This window comes from Accipiter gentilis, chromosome 30 (assembly GCF_929443795.1).
Source record: "Accipiter gentilis chromosome 30, bAccGen1.1, whole genome shotgun sequence".
In the NCBI taxonomy this organism is placed as follows: Eukaryota; Metazoa; Chordata; class Aves; order Accipitriformes; family Accipitridae; genus Astur; species Astur gentilis.
Genome location: NC_064909.1, coordinates 647,686 through 672,823, shown reverse-complemented (window position 1 = coordinate 672,823; position 25,138 = coordinate 647,686). Strand labels below are relative to the sequence as shown.

The following is a 25,138-nucleotide window of genomic DNA, read 5'->3' as shown; positions in this document are numbered from 1 at the left end:
TTGAGAATAGAAACAAAAAAAAGATTTGGACAGCATGTGGAACATCAAATCAACAGCATCCATGAAAATGATAGATTATCTCTTATTGTCAACTTACAGGAGACAATGATCTATATACCAACACCTACATGCAAATATGATCTCTAAGAAATGGCTGCAGTAGGGGAAGCTGCACACCATCCGATAAAGATGATCTGGCCTCAACTACATTCAGCTTTGTCATACCCTGGATGCTCTACAGCAATGCTGATATAGCCCAAACCCTCAGGGAACTACAACTAGTGCTGAATCTAGCAGTTGTCATCATACTGTGAGTAGGACATGAAACCTGTCCATACCTCTATATTGGCTTCTCAGAGAGGAAATTCAGGTGAGATCTCAGATTTTATCTTCGTGAAACCCAGTTATCTGCCAACATGGTACTAGAAGGCATCTGAAGAGAACAATGCAGTGAACTGACACACCACAAACTGCCTAAAGCAAGGGTGAAGCTCACCTGTATAATAGCACAGACTCTTCCCCACAGTCAATTCAAGTCTGCATAATGAATTCCTACAGAAATTAAAACCACTACAAATATTATCAGTATCTTCTCTAAAGGCAAGGTTTACTTTGGTGAGCTGGCTTTCACTAACATACAGAGCAGAGAATGAAATAACATATTTAATAACAACCTTACAGGATTTACCTTGGGGAAAGAAAGAAGGAAACACCCATAACAGATGTTAACCACATTGCTTAATTTCAGGCATTACAATAAGGAGAACTATATATGAAACACCATAACCAAGGAGGTGAACTCATTAGAAAATGCCACATTTGAGCCAACACAATTAGCAGTCCAGGATACTATGAAAACAGTTGTTTGAGGCAGACAAGTAGCTATGCTGGAACACAATATCCTCTAGATCATGCAATGCCACAGAGAATTAAGAGAGCACCTGTGCTGTTGCTGGGTAGAACATTAACATGAAGGGCTGCCAGCAGCTTGGAAGCATTATTCTGTAGATGTTTAAATACAGACAGATGTACTTTAAACACTTCAGGCAAGAGTATTTGTAATTCTTACAGTATTCCATAATAAAAGACAACAGTACCAAAAAAAAAAAATCCAAATACTTTAGTATTGACAGAGAGTTAATTTTAAAGACTGTCTCTGGATTTTGCTCAAAGACACCATGTAATATTAATTTCTCTCATGAATTTTAACTTGTTCTTTCTGCGTTTACACACTCCTTTTAAAACAGAACTTCATGTATGTTTTTGTTTGACATCCATTACACTCAAAACTAACTCTCATTTTTGTCTCACAATATTGACAAGCACTAGAAGTATATGGAGTATAAATGTAAGATTTGAAGGCTTTCACCAAAGCAAATTATTGCATGTTTATACTTCACGACAAAAGGTATACTATCCCATAGTCTACATTCAACACTAGGGTATGGCAACTGATAAATTAAAGAAAATGTACATATAAGAATCTCTGGTCTTCAAAAAGGGCAAAAGCATTTGTTTTCTTCTCTTTACATAGAAAATTTTTTATAGATATACTTAATATTAACCACACATTTATTCTGTTTCGCACAGTTAAGAGCAAGACTCAACTCCATTATTCTCTTTGGACCTAGCACCTGGCTTTGGGATTTACTGCCTCTGTGGCGACAATGACTGACGCCATCTTCTCTGCCATTATTCTCACCTTTCAGCTAATGAAAATTTCACTTCTGGAACAAAACTTTAACACCATACAGTTTTAGTAATTCTTAGCTTTTTTTAGCAATTATTACCTGTTAAAATTTTTGGACTGTGCAATCCGTATAGCAAAGACAAGTGCCATATACGAACTGAAGAAAAAATGATAGATTATTTAAATGAGAAATTCACAGCAGAATAAAAGGCAGATGCAAAAAACAAATGGATATTGTGTATATGAGAATATTTAAGTACTATGTAACAGATTTAAATACTGTAAAAGTAGTGTAAGTTTATCTTTTAATCTGCTGCTCAAAACCAAAGAGTAAAATGTACAGTTTTAATTATAATATTATCATCATCAGTGGGAAAACTGCTTTGAACTATGCTATTTATGTCTGCAGCTAGGAGGTTTTCATAAAGAAGAATGAAAGTCTGACAATATTGTATGTTGAGGTTCTTATGCAAATAGGAATTGTTTTTTTCTTCTCTTTACTCTTTCACTAAACAATTTTGTAAGGTACATTTTCTACATACCACATCCGAATCGTACATTCCACATTTGAGTTCTACCTTCCAGAAGTGAAAACCTGTTAGCAGCTAAGACATACATTCACACACGGCAGAATAAACACATGCTAGAGACAGCACCAAACAGAACTCACTGTAGAAATTTTTAGTTTGATTTGCCTAAAGCAACTGAAATAAATCTCTATTTCCAAGAACTTGAAGTAAAACTCTGAATAAAGCATCTTATACAAATTCAATCAATTCAACACCAATTCAGAGGCAAATGGAAAGGTCTGTGGCAGGTTATCAAATTAAATTTTTACTAGGAAGCTTCCTAAATTGAGGAAAATCTGATTAAAGGAATCTGTGCAAGACTCAATAGCTTCCACTATGGCCCTGACACAGGACAGTGCATCAACAGACCTAATATTCTTTTACAAATGTCTCCAGCATTATGATACTGTCACCCTCCCTTTTCTGTTTTCACCTCTCACTCTCCCATTCGTTCACTGTCACATCCAATGTAGCTGATAATTCTTATTTCACTAGCAGCAAGAGAGGTATTTTCTACTTAGAACTGTTGATGTAATAGAGTATACATTTCAGGCCACACTCAACACATTTTCCCAACCCTTTTTCAAGAGCTACATGACATACAAACATGTTTGATGAGTCTTTTGCCGTGGGGAAAAAAAATGAAATACGTATTTACACATGACACAGAATAAAAGTACATAAAGTCCTCTTGCAAAAGTCCATCCAGAATTCCAGTAAGAGTTGAACTATAAACATACTCTGTTATTTCTGTTGAGTGTTTCATATATGCTGTTAGAAATAAATTAGAAGTCTGATGAAAAGGTATTTTACTGATAAAACATTTTTCTCATTATTGCAAAGCACAATGATCGGTAACAAGAAGGAAATGTTCCAGTACTCACTCCTAGAAAGAAGAGTATCTTCAATCAAGGAATGAAACTTGAAATGAGGAATATTTCCTTTTTCTATTGAAATTGGGATAATTGTCACTTATTTCTACGGAAACATAGCCAAAACAGAGGGGGGGGAAGGGTCTGAGAAACCCGTCTATAAAATTGTGAGGGAAACAAATATAAATAAACGTGGGTACACACGTACACACACTCTTCCTTATCTCTCCTAAGTCAGCCACAACAGTCTAATAACATTTGAAAACCAGAAAGAAATCTAGTTCATCAAATCATACCAAATGAAGTGTCTTTGGAAAGAAGTTGCTCTCAGAGTTAAAAACCAATATATTATGCCCTAAGAAGAAGGAGAAAGGAAAAAAAAAAAAAAAACCCACATAAGAGAAGAGGGCAACAGTTACAATGGTTTGCTGCCTTCAGTGTTTTCAGAAGCTATTACAAACTATGTGGGTTCACAGAACAAGCATGCCTTTTACAGCCTCAGGCAGAGCACCCTTCCCCAATGCCACCTACACAGCGTCCTGCACTTCAATTCTCTGACAATTCCTTGCTATCATGAATGCAAGAAATTTTGAACACTTACTAAAAGAGCTACTGTCCAAAAGCAAATGAAGGAACATTGATTTTTAAAGCAGCTTACTTTAATGAATCCAAAATATGATATATATGGGGCCATCTGATCAAGAAAAAGAAAAAAACCCTGATGTGTACATGCCTATATGCTTCAGAAGCACTAGCTGACTGCTTTTGCTCAAAACATTCCAGTTTTTACTTCATGAGTAAAAACCCTACATCCGTTACAGAGTCTGCAACAAGTTCTGTGCCTTGCTTTAACCTGCACTCACATTTTTCATAAGTTATTCCTCTGTATGACAGCAGAAATTAAAAAGGAAGAGAGAAAATGCTAGCTCCATTTATAAAGAGGCAGTTCTTTGTAAGGCGATATTTCAAACCAAGCATACATTTGTGATCAAAACTCATCTTGCTCTCCTGCACCATGCAGGAAACTCCCCTTAAAAGCCCACATGAGCTCCACTTTGAGAGGAAGAAACAGAAGTCATCCTTTCAAAAAGAAATCTTCTCCTTTTTCCATGCAGTCTATTCAGTTATGTATTTCCCTTCTTCATGCTACTTGTTCAGGATCACAAACTAAGATAAGATCAATGGTCATTGAACTATGCCAATGAAAAGAACAGTCTGCAAGCAAGGTGACTCCACAGACTGAGCTCTGATGAAGCACCTGTCCCCTCTCTCCCTTTAAATGTTAAAGAAATTTACTCTGTGCCTCTGAACCCCGAAACATAATTCAGTTACTTATGTTCCACAGGAGACAAGAGCTAGGCAAAAATTTCTTATATGAATATTTTCCACTAAACGCAAATGTAGCTTTGATCCATTAGTTATTCAAATATACTCATTTTTAAAAAATAAAATATAAAAATCTTTAAAAATTCAACTCAAAATGCAACATTCATAATTTTATTACGCATGGAAGTTTTTGCCACTGACATGGAACAAAGAATTTCAAGAAATACAGGACTTCTCCCACTACAAGAACCCTGCCTACGTCTTCTTCCTACCAGTGGCCTCTGCCTCCCCAGTGCACTGCCAATGTCCTTGCTTTCACACTTGAGCTTAGAGTATGAATCATCACTTTTATTTGTACAGCACACTGAAGCACACAGAAATGACAAAGCCAATTTCCTAAGTAGTAGAAAATTCACACAACAAAATTCCATAACCACTGTTGTCATTGTAAAATGAAACTGAAATTAGCATCCAGTTTTTATTGTTGTTTTTACTGAAGAGTATCTAGATTTATTATGGTGACTAGAGCACTACGGAGTAAAGAATTTTTTGAGGCTTGCTAATAAGTTTTCATCACCCACCAGTGCTATCACATGGCACCACCAACTCATGCAGACTCAATTATTTTTAAATTTACTAATTACGGAATAGCTTTGATGGGTTCCAAAAGAATAGTGTGATTTTCCAACCCAGCTGCCCACCCTACATAATTGAGTGAAGCACTATTGTTTAGTGCTTCCAAGAAATTTGACAGGAGTGGTGTGACATACTAGCATACTGTAAATAAACAGCAACTCAGATTTTTATTAAGATGTTTTGTTAAGATTGAATCCTAAGATTCAACATGAATTCTCAACCTTTATTTTACACAATTTTCTCATCTCTTCTGCCCTACAGTTGGAGCTCTGCATATCCACTTCACTAGTTACTGGCAGAAAAGAAGCTACAGCTGTGATTGCCCCAACTGTATCAGGGAGCCTGATACAAGCTACTGAACAAAAAGAAAAATTAAATATTCAGAATTTTCAAAAGTGAGAGTAGTTTCTCTACAGATTCTCTTCAAGTTAGCTACTGCACCTTTCACAATTTGCCTCTCAGTACCTAGTAACTTAACCTTACCCTAAATTTTTAATCATGGAAGAGTCCAATATCACACACAAACAATATTGCTAGGTTAGAGTTAAGATTAATTTTCAGTTCCTTTGGAAAAGTAGCAAGCATACATATAGGAAAAATATTTACTCTACTCATAGCCCAGTACATTTCAAGCATGGACATATCTGAAAGCCTTGATCAGAAAATAAAATGGTTTTGAAACCTCATTATAAGAAAAGGCCCAATTTAAACACCAGACAGCACAGATGCAGAAAACGCCTTCAAAAATGCAGCTCACATTTACCATATATACTTACACAGAAGATGACAACGGGGGAAGGGGAAGCATTATCACAAATGACTTGCCACATTAACAAAGTATAAAAACTGTTAAGTTTCTCTTTATTTTTTCCTCAGTGAAAAATACTAGGAGCATGCCGCTTAACATTTTAATGCACATCTGCTTCTTAGAGAAGCTTCATAATACTGGGTTTACAATTCTTGAACACTGTGGGTTTGATTTCAAGAATTTGAAAAGGTTTCCACAGGATGCCCGATTTGTAAGGAACACTTAACCACTTATCATACAAGACAGGCAATGTATCACACCCTAGGGATTAAAACTGCTTCTTGGAAAGCTATCAGAGATACAGATGCTCTCTTTTAACCTTCTTGTACTGCATTCTGCTAGGTATTATCACACTGACGGATATGTATCTATCACTCATCTTCTGAATCAAACCAGAAAACAACAAAAAGTGGGGACACAGGGACATGACAAAGAACTGCCTAGTATAAAGGAACTGTTTCCAGCAGACACCTGTAGACCTGGCAGCACAAACCATTGCCACCTGGAACACATGGATCCAAAACTTGGTTCCTCATTTAATGAAGTTTTTTCTTCAAACAGAACTCCCATTTTCTTTTATGTATTTCTGTACATCAAAGTGAACAATTTGAAATTTCATACAAACCTTAAAAATAAAAATAATAATGATCCATTCTGAGTTGGGACCAAACACAAGTATGGTCTGCCTAAGGCAGTAGCTGTGGCCTATGAGGCCAAGTCAGAAAAAGCTAAGTTAGACTGACAGCGCTGTAAGAATACTTGAAAAAAGGCAACTCCGAAGCAAGGTTATGTGCCTCAGATTCTTTAAGTCTATTGGGAGCCAAGCTATACACAACATCCCATGAAGGTCACACTTCTCAAAAGGAAGGAGGAAGATTTTAAAAATAAATAAATAGGTAAAAATCAGTGTTACTCTCACTTATTTTAACCCTAGAAAGCTCACACTCATGTCTTCCACTTTTTTTGGTAAGGTAACATATGCGTAAACCTAATGTTTTTCTTTTACAAACCCTCTAAAAGCCTCTAGGACCAAATCTAGCTCAAGTGCAAAAACACCATGGTGTTTGACATGAAAATAGAGGAAAAAAGGCTATTTTCCTGCAGAGCAATACTTAGATTTTAAGTATTTCAACTCCTCTTGGTATCTCATTTGGTAGACATTGGGGAAATGCGCATTTTTCCTTTGCTCTTTGTAAAGATGAAGCAATTCCATTAACTTATTTGCCTTTTATCCTCAAAGCAATTTCTGTAGCCCACATCACACACCAAAAGTAGATCAGAAATCTTGTACTGTCTGCAGATGAACTAGGTGATCAAACTGGTTTTACTTCACTAGTTTATGGCTTCTGACAAACCAAAGCTTTCTTCTTCATAAATGCCATTACAGCAAGAGTCAGTTCCACCATGAGACACACAACTCAGACTTTTGGCAGAAAGTTTTCCAACTATCCCTTTCATGATCTAAATTTCAGTCAACATGGATCAGAAGAAAGAAGCTAACTCTAACCCTAACTTTAATATCTCAACGTACCTTTCCAGGCAGTGTATGACTCTAGTTTAACCAGCAGTTCGCACCAATTTAAAATGTTTCAGGCACAAAAATACTGAAATTACTTTACATTGGTTTTATTTTTATATCTGAGCCAGATGAATGTAATTTGAAGACATTAACTTCAACCAAATGTGTTAAGCATATGCCTTATGTGATTCTGCTGCCACTCTACAAGAAAGCAAGACACTAGAAAGACTCCTGGAAAAACACAAGTGTCCACAGAAAAAACTGAAGATAATTTTCTTCTTCCTCAGTTATCACGTTGCTGGCCATCCCACCAGGAGAAAAACAAAATAAATACAAAACAGTAAAAGTAAATCATCACTTGCCTAATGAATATAAGAGGTTCTAAAATGAGCAATTTAAAAACTCTCTCAGAAAATTGAGTGCTTCTGTCTAGGGCTGTTAATTAGTGAATTATTTGCCAGTCACCTTTTTTTTGTGAAAGTGTTGAGTGTTTTCCTTGCACATGTCATCCCTCTTGGCAGAAGTCTGTGCTCCACCACTTGTGTCAAATACCAGCTCACCTACATTTATGCCTAAGCTTTGTCTGAAGGACTGCAAGTCTCCAAGTAGGGTGACAAAATTATCTTAAAAGCAAAACAAAGAACTTCCTTCCACCTCCCCAACCCCAACCTCCTACTGGTTATGCTGAGCACTCTAGCCTTATTTCTATGGATCTACCTCTTCCCTAAAGTTAAAAGCAAATGCTTCATCTGAAGTATTCTGAAATTTTGATAAAGGATTAAATAGAAACTGGATTATAAAGCCAAATTGTCTTTCACAAGCAAACTGAAATTCCTTATCAGTAACTTCTAGTTAGGGTTGACCCAAGCTGAATCAGAGTGAAAATCTATAGTGAAAGCATTTGTAAAATGCCAGCTCCAAACCTGCCTAGTCCAAACCTGCATCCAGTTTTGCAAAAAGGCTCTTTTAAAAGGAAACAGAAAAAAACCCAAAAACCAAAACCAAAAAACACCAAACCACCCAACACCAGGACTGACATTTAATTTCCAAACAGCTTTCCCACTTCTCTGTACATCACATGAAATTCACATCACCAAATAGCAAACAGTGTCACAAGGTAGTTATTGAAAAGGCACTATAATGCTTAAAGGCAGACCTGTGAAGAGTTACTATCCATTGCAATACCAGCATGGATGAACAAGGGTATCTCTTCTGCAGTTTGCCCGTTCTCACTGTGATTTCAACTCATCCTTACCTCCTGCGTTCTCCTGATGCCCTAAATGCTCCAAAAGCACTTTTTCATACATGAAAGCAAATCTAAAGCAGATTGATCTTACATTATAATCTTTCGAGAAGAATTCTACTTCAAGCAAGGTACTGCTTATCAAACAATTAATTTTAATATTCCAGCAATAAGATTTTTTCCTTTAGGTTCCAATCTGAAGACAAGAACAAATCCAGTAATAGAATGTCAACGTTAATTTAAAAGGAGATGAAAAATGACTTAGTAACACTGCAGCAGCATAATGTTCTACAATAGGTCATGGAGGCATAAAATTTTCAGCAAATTCATTATTCAACCACTGTATATTCCTGCAAATAGGCCAGGGCACAACTGATAGATTGTTAATATGTTGCTGCACAAACTTATATAGCAGAAAAAAAGCCAACTTTCACAGTCTCAGTTTCCCTAATCAGCAGTAGAACTGAGAAAACAGGCAGGAAGCCTCCTACTTGTTCTCCCTTGAGCAAAGGGCAGAAAATGAGTTGCAGTTAACCACAAAATTCAACTCCTTATTAAGACTCTATTTAATAAATGATACTAAATAGTACCATGGAAAGGTTTTAGCAAAGAAAGTTTTAACTAGAGAGCCAGAACAGCACAGGCCAAACAGTAATTTGCTACTAGTTTCACTCAACCACCCACCAACTTGCACCTGCAGTACAGTCTAAACTCAGGAAACCTTCCCTTCACTAACCCAGTTACACATGAATTAGTGTTTTGTAAAAGTGCCCACATCCTTCCTAGAGTACATCTGCTGTATGCAATATAAGACAGAATGTAAAAGGGAAGGAAGAGTTTTCTAGTACAAGACAAGAAAAGAAAGGATAATGTTTTGAGCAGAGTAAATGCCATGCCACTGTAACTTCTCCCCCCACCCAACCCTTAACCTTCAGAGAAAGGGGAACCAAAGAAGGTTGGGTAGAAAACAGAAAACTTCTCAACCACTGCAGTTAGATGCTTACAGAGGTTCCATAGCTACCCAGCCTCAGACCTGGTGGAAAATGCACAACAGAAGACAGGATTTCTTCACCTGCTCAATAATACAATCTCACACTAGTTCATGCTTTTCTTCAATTTTCAGGTCCTGAATTCCTTAGAATTTCTCTAGGAAAGGAGAAATGGAAAAAATTGGTTCTAACTTGGCAGCTCTTGAAAGAACTGTCAGATTTTAAATTTAGTAAATGTTATTCTAATCCTGTTTCACAAAAGACTGATTTAAACCAAAATGTTTTATAAATTGGTGATCGGAGTTTAAAGACTGATTCTCAGTCACTGTTCACATTTAAACATACTAACTTACAATAAAAGACAGTTTTACATTAAGTTAGCACTTCTTTTTGTTAACTAAAAAACCTAAAGTATATCTACACACATTTAAAAAATAATTAAAGCTTAGTATTTGTCCAGTTTTGTTGGACATTTCTTGTTTGCTAGCTTATTTGTCTATTCATAGTTTAGGAATACATCTGAATGCAAACTGGAATTTAATAGAAAGTTTACAAATACAGGAATTTAAAATTGAGTACTTGGTTAAATAAGAAGTTACCCCAAATGCTTTGGATTTATTTTTTTTAAGTTTAAGACATACTTTATATTTATTTAGAGGAACTACTTCTGTTAGTAAAAATGACTGCTTCAGACTGTCACATCCTGCATGATATTCCTTCCCAACAGCCCTGTTTACAGATTAAAGCAGAGGCCAGGAAGCTAATTTTCATTCTCACTGTTTCACAATTTCATTTTAATCATTAAAATAATTAAAAGAAACCAAAATTAATAAAATATGTTCTCTGCGCTTCCAGAAGAAGGCACATCACTGAGGTCTTTCAATATCTGAAGGATTATTTTTATTAGGAATGTGACAAGTTAGCATAAAATTCTAAAAAGTGAAGTAACTTCATAATGGGAAATATTAACATACAATTCAGAGTAAAAAGACACTTCAGAGCATTTACATAAAATATAGAGCATATATCTAGAGAGAACGTATATACTTATAAAAATACAGAACGTGTATGTGCATGTGTACATACCAGCTTTTTAACTTATTTCCCCACTAAAGATGTAGACACACAAAAAAATGTGGTCCAGATTAAGAGATCTTTATTTTATTCCTAACTGTCATGGAACACCACCATAGGGAAAAGAAACTGATAAAGAACTTCAGTATTTTTCTACACACTGAAGAAGAATATTTAAAAACCTATGCAGACAAGAGCATTTAATGTGGCATTATTCAAGCATAGTCTAAGAAGATGCAAGACTTCTACTTCATAACACACGCTTGAAATGCCACCCTCACACACATTTATATGGGTAAATATATTAAAACTCTGTTTCAAATTTTGAAACCTCTAGAATGGTTTCAAAGTTTTCTTCTTAACTAAACCTTTATAAAACCCATGAAATGGATTCTGGTCAATTTTACTAGAGTACAAAAAGGGTTACAAACTGTTCTTGTTCTTCACAGAAATCATCTTCAACTTGCATTTATATAAATTATGTGTCATCACACCAATAATCTTATGTGCTTAACTTTTTTTTTTTTTAAAGCAGCTAGACTCTCATTTGAATAACTTGGTATGCTTAAATCTAGAACAAGCTGCCATAATAGTATACAAGGTTTAGTACTTTGATTATTTTCTGAAGTCTTCTGAAAAGAAATACACTCAAGTCCTACTGACATCTTCAGAAGCCAAAAGTGAGCTGTAAGTTTTCTTTCCCTGTAGGTTAAGGCACAATTTAATTTCTCGGGCTCAGGTGTGTGTATGGAAAGAGTCACAACTGACTATTCATTCTCTCTCTACAGGGAGTTACTTATTGCAGCTTGCTGTGTGGAAGAGAAAACAGTTTCAAGTTAAAAACAAAACAATTACTTCTACTCTCCTGTAAATGGACATTTTGTCCTTTGCTACAGTACATACAGAAAAGGTCCCAATAAATATCTTAAAATTCCTTTCACCATCTACTAGGGCATGGTCAGCAGAACACAGAGTTGCTCACAATGTCAGATGTTTATGCAGTAGTAACTCACAGTAAATATCTTGTAAATCAAGAGCAAAATAGCTTTCATTCTGTCAAAAAGAGCTCAAGTGGGAACAAATACATGAAACCTGACCTTTACATCAGAAAAGCTCTTCTGGTTACCACCAAGAAAAACAGGTTCTGTTACAAAGGTTTCCAGCACTCTGCATTTCTAAACCTGTTTGATGAATACTCCTATATGTTTTCCCCCAACTGAGGCACACCAAGACCTCTTCTTTGAAAGTGGAGAGGAGGAAAAAAGAAAAAAAAAAAGGGGGGGGGGTGGGGGGGAACTGAAATGCACTTGAGCCCTACTGCTATCCACAGCTACCAGATATATTGATTTGGAGAATAATGCCAGCCATCCTGATTTTGGCTTCAGAGACGCTCTTTTTTTCAGTTCAGTTGTTCATAGAACCAAGAGCCCAATTGAAAAAAAAAAAAAGTTATTCATATTGGAACCCATCCGATTATCTCTGACTAGCAGCAGTCATGCATTAGCTATGATTTTCACGCAGTGACTATCAAAACAACTGACAAAAAAAATTTAAAAGTTTCCAGTTATGCGATATTTTTAACTCTTAAAATAATAATTATAGACACCAACAGAAATGGTGCAAAATAAAGACTAATATTTGAGTTATTTCTAAACATGAACTTACCTTTGTCTACTGAGTAGATGTCAACACCCATCATAGGCTTCTGCATTTCTAGGATTACTTACATCTATCACAGTTTTCTCTAGATACTAGCGAGTCTCATTTAAAAACAAAACCAACAACAACAAAAAAAAGCCAGCATTGCCAAAATCTGGCTTTTAAATTGCTGCTCAAAGCTCTTCAGCAGACAGCAGTTCCGCTGAGGACTTGAAGTGATGCACTGACTTTGCTGAAGCACAGAAAATGTCATCGTGAAAGACTGCACTCACCTACACTGGGATCAGCTTTCTGTTTCTTCACACATTGCAGGGCAGGACATGTCAACAGAGGTGAATGAAAGCCTGTCTATTAACAGCACTAACACTGTACTGTACTAAACATCACTAAAGCACAATGGTAGATAGCACAACTGATTTCATTATCAGCCTAGAAATGAGCCAGACTAGTATTTACCTCCACAGACACCATCTAAAGTGTTGGAGGCTTTTTTTTTTTCCCTACACTGAAGCAAAAAAAAGGAGGCAAAAATCCACCACCTTGGTTAAGAGAGCAAAGCCTGTAACTTATACAATTGCCAATTAATAAATGCATCACATCTGTTTTTGCTGATTTAGCTCACTGCAAACAACTTTCACCTCAGATAAAGAGAATTTAACTGGAAGCAAGTACATACCAAGTCCACTTTGAGCAATCCCAAAGTATTTGAGATGCACAAGTTTACTTGTGGTGATTTCTAATGCTTACAGCCCCCCAATACATTTATTGGCTGTTCATAACTTGCTCTCCATTTACATGGGACCTTTCCTACAGAGCTAGGCAGAAATGCCCCAATCCCAAAATATAAAAGCTCCTGTTATTTAGGAACTGAGATCAAATAAAACTGTTACCAGTTTTTCTGAACTGCTAATGTATATAAATGTACATAAACACAAAACAAAGTTTAGAAAGCTCCAAGGTTTCCTCCTTATACACTAAGTTCATTAACCTTGTTCAACATGAAATTTATGTGTTCGCTTATCCTAGTAAGAAACAGCTATGCTGTGGGTAACATTAGTAGTTAAAAATACACAAACCAAGGCCTCCCTCCAAATTTGGCCCATGACAAGTCCTAATGTAAAAGAGAGAAAAATCTTGCGTTATGCTTCGAAGACCATTACTAGAGCTACTTTTACAATCTCAGAAGGTGGAGTCTATAGAAGACTACCACTAGACTGCTCATTCAACTTCAGCACTTCTGATCACAAGTGAGACAGAGCATTTGGGTCCAACTTGTGACCTGACTGCAGCCCAGCAGCTCAGAATCAACACTCCTGGCTCATAGTTTCCAAATGCTTTGACCCAATAAGAGTCACAGTCCCACATAATTGAATTTATTTATACCAGAAGGATGGGGGATAGCATTACAGGATGGCAAAATCCTACACTAAGCTTGAAACGTCAAGCAGTCTGAAATCAGAAGTGTCTGAACTAATAATTTTTGTGCACTTGTGATCTGATCTCTTTAATTTTAAATTATTTTTATAGTGCATACGAACAACCACAGAACTTCTCTTTTAGAGGACCCTTAACTTGCTTACTGGATAGAATGAAAGAAGTTCAAAACATGAAATCAGAATTTTATAGAAAGCAAAGCTTTCTCCTAGACTCTTGACTTCGTTTTAACGCCCAGGAAAATTCTGAAGAGAAATCAGAAAGAAGCAAATTCTACCCATTGTCTTTGCCACAGAATTCCTGCGTGACTTCTGTAAATTCCTCCTACACATATTTATTTTCAGGATGTTCAAATAGGTATTCTTGGGACGCCACTAGCAGAAGCATTCAATGCTCCTGAAGTTCCATAAAGGTAGGGAGATCTGTACTTTCAATGTTTAAAGCAGCATAAAATTATATGCTTTAGGGGAGGGAGATTAAGAAAGGGCTACAGTTCCAAGGCTTGTCAAAGTTGATATCCACTAGCTGCGAATGTTTGACATTTGTGCTTTAGATTCTTATCTATGTATAGTGAAGAACATCACCACCTCGAATCACAGAAATATCAAGATGGTAAATTACTTACTTTCTTGAAGCACCAGCGAGCTAATTAGTTCTCTAAATAAATTCTATAAAGAAAATAATTATTCTCCATTCAGGTCAACGTGCAAACGTGTAGTAAGAAGACACAGGACATGACAGAATGTCTTGCACTGCTTCCTATTCAGTACAATAAATGAGAGTACAATTCTGTGGAAACATCCCTATAGCGCTGCAATTAAAAATGTGTACCCTATTTCTTACTTAATAGCGAGGGGGCTTATTCATGAGAAATACTAGCGCCCGTGGTGCATACAGAAACCCCAGTGTCTTCACATCAGGACAGAGTATCTGCTTAAAGGAGACATTTTCAGCAAACAGAGCTTACCTAGATAGTATTTAATGACCTGTGATTTTAACCAGGAGATTAAGCCAGTAATCTTACGCTTTCTTGTACTCTGTGATCCTTTCAGCATGATTAAAAGACAGTTATAATGCATAGACACATATTGGGTCATTTCCTAAATCTTTAGTACCAGATTCAGTCAACAGTCTATGCTTTCTGCAAAGGAAAAACAAAATCTTACCTGTTCAGTTACTAGACATGCAGTTATTTTGGGTACCTTTTCAAGGTAGGCCTTATGTACAGTCCTGCAGGCTTAGAGATATCCAGCATAAGATCATTTTTCTTCCCCACCCCCGTTATGGAGATTCATCTACTCACAATTAAGGTTAAAGCCAGATTCCTTCTGGAAACTATTTTAACCTACTATTACTCTCCCTCACTAATAGATGATATTTTCATGTGATCACAAGAAAAAATTTTATCTAAAGGGTTGGGGTTTTTCCCCAAAGTTTGCAAATTAGTCCAAAAGTTTGAATGTTAACTTTTAAAAATCCCCCCCCCCCCCATTCAACTTAAAATACTTCTATATCGCCAAAGAAGAGTCATTATACTTTTCACTTCCCATCTAATTAATATCACATGTAAACTCATTTATAGACAATGTTGTGGGCTTGTTGGGTTTTTTTGTTTGTTTGTTTTTTAAAAAGTGCAAAGTTAGAGTTGTATTGACTAAATCTGCATGAGCAGTTTGCCCTCTGGTGACTAACTTTGTGAGAACATACAAGATTTGTAATAGATATATGAAGACTGGTATGAGTTAACAATGACTGGAATGTTTGCAGGCTCCACAAGAAACAGCATTAAAAGGGTTAAAAGAAATGGTATGCATTAATTGCAACAGTGCAATGTGATTTCATTCAAATTAAGAAAAGAAACAAGCTGGACTAAAGATAAAGCATCAAGAAGATGAAGAAAAGAACTGCAATGGTAGAATAACCACACATGGGAAAGAAGAGAACTGAAATTCCAGAATTTTGCCTAAGACCTATGAGGGCTAAGACAATATAAATAAGGAGAAGGTCCCTCACAGCACCCATTCCTCAAGCGTATAAAACGCAAGTCCAAAATCAGCTTCTCGTGATAGTAAGGGCTCAAAAGACAGAACTCCTTGCTCTCCATGTCACACACCGGTGATCTTGGCCAGACTACTTGGACATGCATCTTGGGGCTTGTGAGTATATGGGTGTGAAAGCATAAATAGACACAATCAACTTAATTACAGGTTTTGTGAAATAAAATTGCCTTCCTCCTCCATAAGATCTGACACTAATTGTTACACTACTTTCCTGGACTATCACTAACACTATGCTAGAGTTAGGGGGTGAGGTGGGGGGGTAAGGGTGGTGTGTGAATCTGCATTACATACAACCAAAGGATCAAGCTTCTATCCCAGAGTTTGACAATTTACTCAGCCTGAGGGCCTTGACCGACTTTGAAGACATCCAATTTGTATTTTAATCTAATATGTGCTAATGGCATGCTTACTTCAAGCTGATTTGGAAGAGGAAAATACAGATATTGTTCCTCAAAATAACCTTTTGTTTCCCAAGATAGGGCTCTCGATTTATCTCATCTCCTTAGATGACCACTGTTACTGTACTGAACATCATACATATTTTATCTTCACAAACATTCCAGTGAAGCAGGAAAATATTATCATCTCTCAGTAACTAATGAGGAACAGGAGTAGAAGACAAAAAAAAGTGACTTGTCTAGTATCACAAAGAAATACTCGTTGACTGTGAGAAGGAAATCAGGTCTCAAGTTCCTAGCTAGCTGTCTAGTTGCTAGGTCACATTCCTTTCATATAAAATGGATAGACAATTGAAAAGTCATCAGTTAACATTTTGTTCTATAATCCAGACCATGTTTTTCCTGTACACCTGCTTACCTAACAGCTTAAACCACCTTAGCAAAGAGTTATAGTTCCCTTACACCTATCTGCTGAGCTAAGAAGTTTTCACAAGGGAGATTTTTCTTGGTCTTGCCTTGCTTGTGTAATGCAAGGGCTGTTGAAATATTGTCAGTCAATCACCATGACTGTTCACCTAAATTCCTTCTCAGTGTCCTTAGCTGAAGGTTGGTGGTGGACAGTAACTTCTTCCCATTGAAGATGCACAAGCATGTAGAACATGCAAGTTAGAGTGAAGAGGGAGGAAAGGAAACATTGGGGCTGGAATGCAAGAAAGAATGGCAAAGTAGAGTTAACTTCTAAAATCGTTGTTGTGTCTTGCTTGAGTTCACCAGGAGTTTAGTTAGTGTAAAGACCAGTAGAATGCTGGATAATTTCTGCAAAAATCACAAATATTGATGGTCATAGAGGTACCCTTTCCCAGTTACCTTGAAACAGTAGAACAACAATGAGCCCTTCCTCATGGTCACCTAGCACATAAACTTAGTACTCTTATTTAGTAGGTGTTGCTTCTAGATGCCTTCCCTTCTAAAATACATTTTGAAACGAGCTCTTTTACCACCTGGCACTCTTCCTGTCCTACCTCAGCTTCTTGGGTAGCAGTACAAGGGGAAAGAGAAAGGTTAGCTGTTAGTCCTGTACAATTTTCATGTGGCATTAGCAATTAGAATCCTAGAAAACATGTAGTCAATTTGACAGCTATCCTTGTGCATTCCTAAACACTCCACAGGCAGTACTGCATAACACATCTCCAATGACAAACTAAATTTTATTTGCAAGATGAAACATGAATCTGCATCATACTACTCAAAGGAATGAGATGAATGTTTCTAAACTGATACTGACCACTCTTCTCAGAGAGAAAGAGTTAAATATCCTCTTTTATTCCCCAAAGGCTGGTGGTCTCACGCAGAGGTGCTATGTTTTATTTAAAACATGCTCTCTCTCAGTAACCACTTGTTCTAATTGGCAAGGCAAGGCTGGGTCCCCAAAGCACATAGCTCATTACATTCAGTTTGGATTACAAAAACACCATGAAACAAACTGCATTGAAATGTACAAATTAACAGCTCAGGAGTGCACAACACGGACATGGAATTAGATTGTAATATGGAACAAACTCCACAGGGAGGCTAAGGAACAAATCACTAGTGTCTCTATAAAGGTTTCCAAATGAGCGAATACACAAAATAGAGCACAGACTTTTCTATAACTCAAGCAAATTGCTAAATGGTAAAAAAAGAAAAACATCCCCTCTCCTATCTTATGCACATATTTATAGGAGAATGGAGTTACAGGAAAGTTTAATAAATTAAACCTGTGGGTTGCACATTCTAAATAGGTAACTCTGCTTTCATGCTGGCAATGTGCAAACATCATGGCAATTAAGTCATATTTCTAAACATTTTTTTTTACATCATCAGAGAATCTATACACAAGGGACTAAATTACAGCTAGTGTTTCAACGAGTCATTTGGAAAGGTTACAAGTTAGAAGGTGAACAAAATATTAACAAAACAAAGAAATTGCCTTAACCATAAAGAAGAAAACATACTAGAAAACAGAGCTATGAAAAACTAAAAATGCAAGTCTGAGGAAAAAAAAGGGCTGAGCTCTTTTCTTTGCTTGTAGATCAATCTGTACAATGGGACTGGCAATCCCCTGAGATAAGAAAAAGAAAACACATGGAAAACAACAGTGATGTCTTGTCAAGACAGAGGAAAATATTAAATTAAGACTATTTGGCAGTCTTTTCAGCTAGCCAGTACTGAGAAGAGGTTATATTTTTGTTTGAGTGCAATTTATATTTTTAACAAATGAACCACAGACTACTAGACTGCAAACTTAGCAACATGCAATCCAAAGAAACAGCCACTAATACCCTACAGGGGTATTAAGTTTGCTTGGATTGATGGTAAAATTTTAAAGTTCTTAATTAAAAGGCATTCGATTTTCCTAAACTGTGATGAAAAGATACTTTCAAATGTGACTGGAAAAAGCCCTACTCACTTGAAGTTACTAGTAGCCAGAAAGAAGAAAAGAGAAAAAGAAAAAACCTGTCCTACCTCAATACACAACATTTGAGTGCCAGCTGTGAAAGAAATTCTCTTTCTTCCACTAACAATTGCACAGAAATAGAAATACTTCATGGTTCTGTCTTCCATCAGTGCTTGCCCCTTCCCACTATTTTATATGGGGGAAGATGAAGGAGAAGGAAAAAGGAGAAAATAATTGAGCAAATCGAACCAGCAGCTAAGCCATTGGCCATATTGACAACCTACGTTGCACTGCTGCATACACAATGCCTTCACACAGCCAGGTCCCAGGCAGATGAGGGTTGTGTCTTCCATACAGCATCTTTAACGCCTTTCTATGTAACACATAGCAAAATCCTATCGGTATTGCCACAAAGCAACATAGGAGCCCTGTACTCCACAACTTCCATGCCATGATAGCATAGACAAAGAAAAAAGTGGACCTCTCAAGTAACATTATACTAACTTCACTCAAAATGTGATCTCCATTTAACTCTTAAAACTCCAGCAAGTCTAGAAAGCTTGATGTATCCTCCTCTCCCATATTTCCAATTCTCCTGTATATATTGATTACTAGAAACACATAGCATGAATATGCTGGATAATTTGGTTGATGGTACTATTTTTGACAGAAGTAAAACACTTAATCCTAAGCTTAGATAATACAACTATACTTGAATAAACTCATTTTCTATTAATTTGTATTTCCCCTCCAAAACTTTAAGACCAGTTAGGGGAAAAGAAGAAAACTAAAAACACATAAATCCTTTCCAAATCCTTTCACAAAATATTGCCCTGTTCTAACAACCCAAACAGAGCTATTAGTTAGATCTTTACATTTTTTTAAAGCCACAGAATAATGCATACTAATAGAGTAAATGTCTTTGGGGTCAGCAGTGCAAATCAAGCTTATAAATAAGTGAAGCCCAACTAAAGCAATTTATCCAAATTTTTTTTCTTAATTCCAAGCTTTCTCAAGCTTAGCATACATCTCACCTTTTCAACTTTACTAATTATGCTAAGCCATCTTTTCCCTACCAGCCTTCTCCTTTTAAAAAATCTTTGGGCATAAGTTTATATCTGGAATGTTATCATTCTTTATTAGTAGGTGCTCTAGAATTAGAAATATCTTTGTTGCCACTATAACCAGCTATACAATTTTCCACAAAATTATTTAGCTGCAAGCCTGACTGTGTAATAAAAGTTCAAGATGAAGTTTGACTACTTTCAAGTGCTAGGCAGTGAGTGCTGTTTTTTGTAGTAAGCAGTCCATGTACTTCAAAATACAGACAGACAGGAATACAGCAACAAATTCTAGCCTCATGAAGCAACAAATTGAGGCACCGTTTTCCATTAGAAGCCAACAAAGGAAATACCATACTGAAAGAGAAACATTCTGTGTACAGATAAAGAAAACTAGCACTTAGTGTTGGTTTCAAATGTCTGAAAATGCTTGCTGCTTTTCTAGCCAAGTACTAAAACAGGTGGATTCACACCAGAAATTACAAGAATATGGAAAATGCAAACCTAACAGACTTTTAATCATTCATTTAGGAACGAAAACTTTATGAAGAAGAGAAGGGCTGAATGAAGCATAATTTATCATACAACATGATACAGCAAAGATGATAGAATTTGAACTAGCAACATGCAAGATGCACCCGTTGAAAAGATTTCCAGTAAGCATGCTGAAAGCTTGACTGAGGATCAAGTTAGCAGTTGATTAACAGCAAAATCTATTTAGGCAGGAACACCAATTTTTGCTAGCTCATGCTTACAGTAGGTGTTATTACTGCCAGACAAGGCAGCACTCTAAATAGGTCCCAGGATTTACAAAGACTGAGAGAAGAGGAAGTTGTGTTATCAAGTGACTCTGAGTCACACAAAACCCCCAATTTTGTAAGCTCCGAAAACAGGTATGACAAAATAAAGATCAGCAGAACGGTTAAGATGCAAAAAACCATGAAATAACTCTACAGTCAGACATCTGAGTGAGTTCAGGAAATAGAAAGAATAGGGAATAATCTGATGCTTCTAGAATCAGATGATGTATAGAAGATTAGTGTCTCCCCCTGCCCCAGTCAGATCTTTCCAATTCAGGAGAATAAAAGATACTATTGAAGTTACAAAATTTCATAATCTCGCACAGAGCTAAGTATATGTATTTAAAACATATATGTGGTTCCAGCAATACTGATATCCTACTTGATAGATGGAGATTAAAAATCTATAGTTTTTATTCATCAAGATACCGGTATGTAAAAAAATGTGTTTGATTTCAAACTAAAAATAAAACTGAACTAAGAGTTGAGGCCCCTAAAACTCAGAGAATTCTTGGACTATTTGGTTGAAGTATTTTCTCAAATTAGGTGATGCTGATCTAGCACTTCATAGAACATGAATATTGCATAGCTGGATTAAGAGATGGACACCCACCTCCAGAAGTTTCAATTACACCTTCAGACAGAAGGGCTATGAAATCTATTCACAAATCCATGAATACCCTAATCATCATTTTATCTTCTTCCAGTTTTCCAAGTGTATCTCTCCACCAAACCATCCAGTGCTGCACTTACCTTCAGCTTCACAAACTACTGAACAAGCTGAAATCTACTTCCTGCACCCCATTTTCCAATGCTGATAGGACCACAACACAAATTAAACTTTCTAGACTCACAATCCAATGGATTAAAGGTAGAGTGTATTTTTTAGTGTGATTTAAGTAGAAAGTCTAGTTTTACCATTTTCTGTACTTAAATATTTGTTCTTACTCTGTAATATTTGTTCTGTGACTGTTCCCAGAGGTTCCAATTAAAATTGAGTTCTTGAGGTACCAGGTGTTGTTTTCATGAATGAGTGTAGAATTCCTGCCTGAAAGAGCCTACTTTTGAAAAGCCAATTTTACAAAGTACTCAAACAATGTCCCTATCTGAAGTCGATATTAAAACTGCTATAAACCTAATGGAAGCAAAGATTGATTAATAAAGAGTACTTCTGAAAAACTTCTCTCATCACTGTCCTGTATTTTAATCATTCAGGCTTAGCAGTTTACCATACTGAAAGAAGAGAGGTTGCAGTATTAGTAAAAGATATGGTGTCACTAAGGGAAATACTCTGGACATAATTTACATTTTTTCACCTACCAGCCTATATTCTGATTTTAAAAAAAACCCACACTCTTTATTGCATTTGTATTCTGGATGTACAAGAAGTCTGAAGCAACTATGCCTTAACCAACTGAAGAGCAAATTTATTTGAAGCAATTTAATATGTAGGATTATACTTGCACTGTATCTGGAGACTGAGGCATTGATAGCACATGATCAGCACTGAATTGGAGACAGAATGTGGTAAAGAACTTTGCAGAAGTACAATTAACTTGAAATTATTTCGGAGAGGCTCTTGAACATTTCAGAGTGTGCTGCTTCTACAGGGCTTAAATAAAACAAGTCAGGTATTCCTTCTTGGAACAGGCAGATGGGGTGAAGAGAAGGCAGAGGGCTGAAAAGGATAGCTAACTTCAAGCTCCTCTCCAGTATTTATAAAACTTTATGTGCAAGCCAAGAACTAGTCTGCGGCAAATGAACAGCAGATTTGTGGTTGTACAAAAGAGCTTAGTAAACCTTCTAGATCTAGGCCAAAACATTGGGCAATTCTAGGCAAAGGGTTGCATTTAGCTGTGCAGTATCTAACTCACTCTTGCCATAGAAAGCTGAACAACTTAAATCTTTACAATAACCTGTGAAAAGTATTTCCATGTTTAATATAAGAAAATATACAAAAATAGCCAAAACAAGGAATTCCAGTCTCCCTGCTACATAATCTGGTTGCTTTTGCTGTTTGTTTCATCTTTGGACAAATGGGAGTGAAAATTCAGTGAATTTATCTTGATAAGAAATTTAGAAATCACAAGCATTTGGTCAAATAAGAATGCAAACTGACAGCCCCTGACCATTGCCCTTTGCTCCATTTCTGTGCCTGTTAACATCACAGACATCAAACTATGACCATTTTTCCCAGGGGATGGGGAAGAGAGGAAGCGCAGAAGGAAAGAAGAGCTCAGGATCATGTACTTACATACTCGTACATAGTTCAGAAAGTCTGAAAAAACAGTAAAGATAGGAAGGTTCCACGTAGTAACTCATATTGCAATGTAAACCCAAAAATGTTTTCATCTCTTGCTGACTTGCTGCCCTTCTCCCCTGATCTATATAAAAAGGTAATGCTTACACAAATCTAAGGGGCTTTGCTGCTGTGTGTGTCTGAAATTAATTTTTAATAAAATAGGAAGACTGGATTCTATCCCTTCCCTCTGAAAAAAACCCCAGGCATTTAACAAAGTTACTAACCTTTTTCGTTGTGCGGATTTCTTTTTTCTAAAATAAAAGAGAAAGGAAATGACGGTCAAGAGAAATAATAATTCCCAATTTTCCCTCGTATACAAACCTGCTTCAATCCATTTGAATTAATAAATTGCCTTATTAAAAGAGAAACAATAGGAACTTTTTTCATATCATATCTTTGGAGTGCCCGGAATAGTGAAAAACATATTTCAACAGCTTACTTGCCTAAAATCTTCCTACCTGTGGTGGCTAAATTTACAGAAACAGGAGTATACATCTTTCTATTTCAATACTGTGGCTGGAAACCCAGTATAAAAAATATGCTAAAACTATTTCAGTGACATCACACAAAAAGAAGAAAAAAAAAGTCGGTTATGTTGGAATGATGACATTGAGAGGTTTTGGGTTACTACTCAAACAGAGCTAGTTATTTCCATGCTACATGTTGAAGGAACCATAGTTAAGATCTAAAAAGAGATTAAATTTGCCTTTTTCCATAAAACCTGGTTTTGTTCCAACTAGCAGTAGCTTTAAGTTACCCAAATTCTTCAAAAGTCTTATTTCATTAAAATAAACAGGCTGTAAGGAAAGTCTTGAAAATTTTAAAAAAGTAGTCTTCACTTCCCACCCAAAATCACAAAAATATTAAGATACTATCTTGCATTTTTACAATAGAAAAAATGAACTTGATCAGAGGTAATGGCATTTCAGGAGAATTACAGAATAGAAGCCAAGAATTTTTCTTCTTGTTGAAAACAAACAAAACAACAAAAAAAAGCTAACAGTAAAACCAAAATAAAAGATGCCTTTGCTTAATGCCTGGTCTGCTGGCTATCAAGTTTTGGGTACCCTGTTAAACTCAGAATATGAGGGATGGGCCATTTTGGTATCTCAGAATCGGAAATTCCACATTTCTGAGGTACACAAACAGAAGTTATTTACAGTGCTAATATGAACATAACAGTTGTACTGAGTCAAATCAAAGACCTAGTAGCTTGCTTCTGACTGTGGTCAGTAGGGAAAGAGTACATGAAAGGACTTGCACTTTCTTCAGTATACCCTTTCCAGTGATCCATGGCTTTGTAAACAGCCAGAGAAATACATGCATAATTTTGCTAAACAGCCTTTGACGACCTTTAATGTTTAATTAAGTGATGATGAACCCAAGATCTGAAATCTACAAGTCAAAATTCATTTTTTGTAAAAAACCTCAGAAAAAGCTTTGCAGTTTAAAAAAAAGTTCTGAACTTTTAAATACTGTATCTGTTCCCCCAAGAGAAATTAAAACCCATGAACTATGACAGCACTTTAATTGCAATTAAAAATAAGTTTACAATACTAAATAATAAAAAAAAAATTCAGAAAGGCAAACCTAGAAGATGCTAACATGAAAAGGTCAATAGCAATTCCTAACATCTTACACCATAGCAATGACCTTGCAAGAAGAAAATAATATGTAGCAATTAGAATTAGCCTACTGATGAGCTAGTGATGATTTAACATTCAAGGGCTGCAAGTTAAAAAGAAATGCAACAAGTGGTGTTCCATACCAACTCTTCCTTTTAATTTTTTATTCATACCATATTTCAGAGGTTATTACAAAATAAATCCTACAAAATTTCAAATTACAATTCAGACTTAAGCATTTTGAAAGCCACATCATTCATACAGGAGCTGTGCTGATAGCAGAGCTCTGTGGTTCAGGGGTGTTCCAGAATTCCATAAACTTCAGGAGCAAGGTTTGATTGGTACATTTACACAAGAGGTTCTTGATTAGCAAATAAATGAAGGACCAAAGTAAGGAAAACCTGATTACATATACACACTGAAGAAAGATAAACCCATGCACAAATCCTAAAGGAGATGCCAACAATGTGGTTTTGATAATCTAACAAAAACACAAAACCTTTTACTGCACTTACCAGCAAAGCATTTGGAACAGAGATTCATAGTCTTGCTGGACCTGAGGCAAAAATAAAAATAAAAAAAAAAAAAAAAAAAAGAGCTAAAAAATTCATTATAATTCTAATCAATACAGAGAAT

At 36.2% G+C, this 25,138-nt stretch overlaps 1 protein-coding gene across 2 annotated transcripts in view; it reads right to left on the bottom strand.

Annotated features, from left to right (window-relative positions):
• ZFAND3 (zinc finger AN1-type containing 3) overlaps positions 1–25,138 on the bottom strand; it is a 152,894-nt gene that overhangs the window by 90,569 nt on the left and 37,187 nt on the right. For both annotated transcript variants that reach the window (XM_049833818.1, XM_049833819.1), the window contains 2 exons: positions 25,018–25,058; positions 23,102–23,128 (listed from right to left, as the gene is read on the bottom strand). In XM_049833818.1, the coding sequence (XP_049689775.1) occupies positions 23,102–23,128; positions 25,018–25,058 (68 nt within the window). The remainder of the gene's footprint in view (positions 1–23,101; positions 23,129–25,017; positions 25,059–25,138) is intronic.